Source organism: Carlito syrichta, unplaced genomic scaffold (assembly GCF_000164805.1).
Source record: "Carlito syrichta isolate Samal-C Ts95f unplaced genomic scaffold, Tarsius_syrichta-2.0.1 Scaffold303153, whole genome shotgun sequence".
NCBI classification, from domain to species: Eukaryota; Metazoa; Chordata; class Mammalia; order Primates; family Tarsiidae; genus Carlito; species Carlito syrichta.
The window spans coordinates 1,069,322-1,073,695 of record NW_007247249.1 but is presented as its reverse complement, the minus strand read 5'-3'; the positions used below and the strand labels follow the sequence as shown (position 1 = coordinate 1,073,695).

The window sequence follows — 4,374 nt, the reverse complement described above, 5'->3', positions numbered from 1 at the left end:
GGCCCGGGTGGAAAGCCCGGCGGTCGTGAGGGTGAGAAGTCTGGGGTCACGCCTGGAGACGCGCTTGAGTAGGACGGGGGTCCCAGGTGGAAGTATGGACGCTGCAAGGTAGGGCACGCGCAAGAGGAGACTGGGGAGGGGTGGGCGTGCTCCGAAAGAGCGGAGTTCTCATCCCCTGCACAGCGCTGACCACGCCCTCCAGGTGAGCCTGTCCAGGTACCCGCGAGGGCCTCTGCCCTCCTCCCTTCGCCCTCTCCCTTCAGCAGTAACCCTCCTCCCCGCCCCCGCCCGGCTGGGGAAAGGTAGGCAAGGTGGAGGACGCCACCCGGCCTCCCCCCCGCCTGCGCCTTGGGGCCGTTTGCTGGCAGCTCCCAGGTGGTCATGCTCCCTGCACCATAGGCGACAGCTCCCAGGCACGTGCAGAACGGAAAGAACCTGGTTCCTACTTATCCTGGGTATTCCCGAGGCAGCTCCACAGCCCTGTTACAACTGTCTCGCCCCTTGAGCGGGCTGTCGGTCTGGGGAAGACTGTTTGCATTAGCTGCCCTGTCCACTCCCCAAACAAGTCGGTCCTGTTGGGGTGGGGGTAGGGAAGGTTAATCCCGACACTACTGTTTCAGGGTAGCCGGGGAGAGGCCAGGGACCTAGCATCTCCTGCGCCTCCTCTTTTCTTTCCAGCCACTCCCCCCCCCCTCGCTCCGGCTAGAAAACGTTTCACCCTGACCCTGACCTCCGTCGGTGCAGGTGGCTAGTATCCTTTACCGCTTATTTTCTAGCTGGTCCCAGATTTACTGCTGGAGTGCTGGATGGAGCCTTTCTCTGTCTGTGACACTTCCAGTTTTAGATAATGCCGCACATCTCTGCACCCCCGGGACCCCCTGGAACCCCTGGAACTCCAATGATCCCGAAGAAGACAGCTTGAACCTAGGTGAGCCTATCTCTTCCCTTCTAAAATCCAGAGACTCTTCGGAAAAGAACATGAGACTTGAATGTTGTAGGCAGTCCTGGAGGTGGGGACCGAGAGTAGTTGGTGGCAGTGGCTTGGGGGAGGTGGAAAGTGAAACTTGGGCTGAAGTGACAGGTGTTAGGACTGCTGTGGTTATGTTCTATTTTATGTCCTTGCGTGACTGTACATGGTGACTGTACACTTGTGTGCTCCCTTCTGTGACTTTTTTTCTCTCTTTTCTCTTTATCCCTGGCACCACCATCACGCCTGCCCGCTGATCTGCTGGCTTGCTGTCTTCCTGCCTGCCCCCAGAATTTCCCTCTCCCTCCCCAGACCTCACCCCAGGATGCTGCGGAGGCTGCTGGAGCGGCCCTGCACACTGGCCCTGCTTGTGGGCTCCCAGCTGGCTGTCATGATGTACCTGTCACTGGGGGGCTTCCGAAGCCTCAGTGCCCTATTTGGCCGAGATCAGGGGCCAACGTTTGACTATTCTCACCCCCGTGATGTCTACAGTAACCTCAGTCACCTGCCTGGGGCCCCCGTTGCCCCAGGGGGCCCTCCAGTTCCTCAAGGTCTGCCCTACTGTCCAGAACGATCTCCTTTCCTAGGTGAGTGCAGGAGAAGGGAGGAGGTGAAGAAAAGGACAAGGCATGGGGACAGGGAGGCTAGGAAGGCCTGGAGCAGCAGGAGTGGGACTTAGGAGAATAATGCACTGAGGTTGAGAGAGAGTGGACTCTGAATGGGGAGTTTAGGTTAGGCCCCTGGGTGGGGCCACAGCTTCCCATTGCCTGCCCGTTTATGTGCTTTTCTGCCCCAGGCTAGGAATAGTTTTCCTTGCAGATGAGCTCTGGTTTAGTCAGTCAGTTGGAAGCCCTGCCCTCTATCTCCCAACTGCAGCTTCCAGCCTGGTGAGGCAGGAGAAAGTTACGGAACCCTAAAATCAGAAGGCAGGCTAGGTAAGGAGCCTTCTAGCCTCTGCAGAGGTGTCCCAGTGATGGGGAACCCATGGCTTGTGAGATTTCTGAGGGCATCCTGAAGGGAACAGAGCCCCAGAATCAGACCTCCAGGGCCCGAGGCACTCCCAGGCCTTGTGTTTGTTCTTCACTCCTTGCCTCCCCTGTCCCTGAACTTGCCATTCCTTCCCAACAGTAGGTCCCGTGTCAGTGTCCTTTAGCCCGGTGCCATCTCTGGCAGAGATTGTGGAGCGGAATCCCCGGGTGGAGCCAGGAGGCCGGTACCGCCCTGCAGGGTGTGAGCCCCGCTCTCGGACAGCCATAATTGTGCCCCACCGTGCCCGGGAGCACCACCTGCGCCTGCTGCTCTACCACCTGCACCCCTTCCTGCAGCGCCAGCAGCTTGCTTACGGCATCTATGTCATCCACCAGGTACCCACAGCCCCTCCCACTCTTGTAAGAAAGCTGTGAGCACGTGGCATCCCACTCTCCTCCAATGGACCCCTAGAATACTTGGGAGAGGACTGGGCTGCTGAGTGTGCAGAAGGACCTGGCATTGCTCATCCAAGCTGGCCAGCCCACACTTCTTACTGTTCAGGTTACTCCCACTGTCCTGTACTCTCCCGTGATTTTTGCTTTGAGTAACTTGTGTGGATTTGGAATTAGCACATTTGGGCTAAAATGCTAGTTCTGCCACTTGTTACATGTGTGACCTTGAGCAAGATACTTAACACTCTGAATTAAGGCAGAGAGCAGTCAGTAACTAATACACCACCTGTTTCACATGCTTGTTGGCTGGCAGGATTAAATGCTAAATAGCATGTAAGTATGAGGTACAGCCAGGCGCGGTGGCTCATGCCTGTAATCCCAGCACTTTGGGAGGTGGAGGCGAGCGGATTGCCTGAGCCCAGGAGTTCGAGATCAGCTGGGCAACTTGGCAAGACCTCGTCTCCACAGTAAATAAAAAAATTTGCCTGGTGTGGTGGTGCTTACTTGTGGTTCCAGCTCCTTGGAAGGCTGAGGTGGAAGGATCACCTGAGGCCAGCAGGTCGAGGCTGCAGTGGTCATGAGTGTGCCACTGCACTCCAGCCTGGGCAACAGAGTGAGACTTTTACTCAAAAAATGTATCAGGTACATACATACGTGCAAGAACAATTTGTTGAGGGACACAATGGAGATGGAAGAGCCAGTTTGTCCTTCTGTTCGTTCTCCTCACCCAACACCCCACTCTGATTTCTCTTGTCGCTTTTGTACTCCAGCACCCTCTTCTCTGCCACCTACAGACAGAGTCTGGTCCCCTCTATTATCTTCCAGGCTGGAAACGGAACATTTAACAGGGCAAAACTGCTGAACGTTGGGGTGCGGGAGGCCCTCCGCGATGAAGAATGGGACTGCCTCTTCTTGCACGATGTGGACCTCTTGCCGGAAAATGACCACAATCTGTATGTGTGCGACCCCCGGGGACCCCGCCATGTCGCTGTTGCCATGAACAAGTTTGGATACAGGTAGAGGGCAGGGAAAGAAGCTGGGAAGCAGGGAAACCCAGAGCCCAGTGGGAGGAGGAGAGCCGAGGAGGTGGTGGGTGCGGATGTCTGCAGAAGACTTGTTGAATGCATGGATCTTTCTCTTCCCAGCCTCCCGTACCCCCAGTACTTTGGAGGGGTATCAGCACTTACTCCCGACCAGTACCTGAAGATGAATGGCTTCCCCAATGAATACTGGGGATGGGGTGGTGAGGATGACGACATTGCTACCAGGTTAGATTTATTGCCACCACTGCCTACCCCACTCCAGACCAGATCCTTGTCCTCTGAGACATCTTTGGCCAGAGCCCTTCAGTACTGTCCTGTAGCTCCCTGGTCCTGCACTAAGCCAATCCTTTCCCTGTCTTTTCAGTGTATCCAGGTCAGGCTTGCATGCTGCTGCCCATGGCCATCCTTCAGTCCCTGAACCTGGCTAGTTTCATTCCTGGGAGAGTATATAAGGTCAATAGGAAGTAGTATCATGGGACTCCAGAGCTGGAAACGTACCCAGAGACAGTTCAGCCCCACTTTCTGCCAGGATTGCATCCAGCCCACTTCCTGGGGAGACGGGGGAGGGGACTCTGCTCCATGTAGTGCGGAGTCACTTCATAAAAGGCCTATGCCACTGGCACAAAGCCAGCTGTCTTTAGCATGTGAAACATCCTGACCTTCAGCCTTAGCTGACCCAATTCCATGTCGTGGTGTGAATACTTGGGCCTGGTATGCTGGGTCAGTGCCTCCCCTTCCCCCCTGCATCCTCTGGGATGACACTGCTGTGTGAATTCTCATCCTCTGTGTAAAGCACTCAGCAAATTCTAGATGTACGCATTCTTTCAGTTCCTTCCCAGGCCATCTTCACTTCTGTGTGTCAGAGTTGAAGTTTGTGTCTTTCAAGATCCTGATTACTTGGTTCTATCCCCTTTTCTTTCTTTCTTTTTTTTTTTTTTTTTTT

The 4,374-nt window shown here is 55.3% G+C and overlaps 1 protein-coding gene across 2 annotated transcripts in view; it reads left to right on the top strand.

Annotated features, from left to right (window-relative positions):
* The first annotated feature begins 116 nt into the window (after positions 1-116).
* The window catches only part of B4GALT3 (beta-1,4-galactosyltransferase 3), a 6,285-nt gene continuing 2,027 nt past the window's right edge, over positions 117-4,374 (top strand). The window contains exons 1-6 of one of the 2 annotated variants that reach the window (XM_008057893.2): positions 117-202; positions 777-928; positions 1,259-1,554; positions 2,096-2,331; positions 3,214-3,404; positions 3,534-3,656. In XM_008057893.2, the coding sequence (XP_008056084.1) occupies positions 1,293-1,554; positions 2,096-2,331; positions 3,214-3,404; positions 3,534-3,656 (812 nt within the window). In that variant the 5' untranslated portion in view covers positions 117-202; positions 777-928; positions 1,259-1,292. Of the gene's footprint in view, positions 203-776; positions 929-1,108; positions 1,555-2,095; positions 2,332-3,213; positions 3,405-3,533; positions 3,657-4,374 lie in introns of those variants that run through there. The other variant, XM_021712256.1, reaches the window with a different exon arrangement.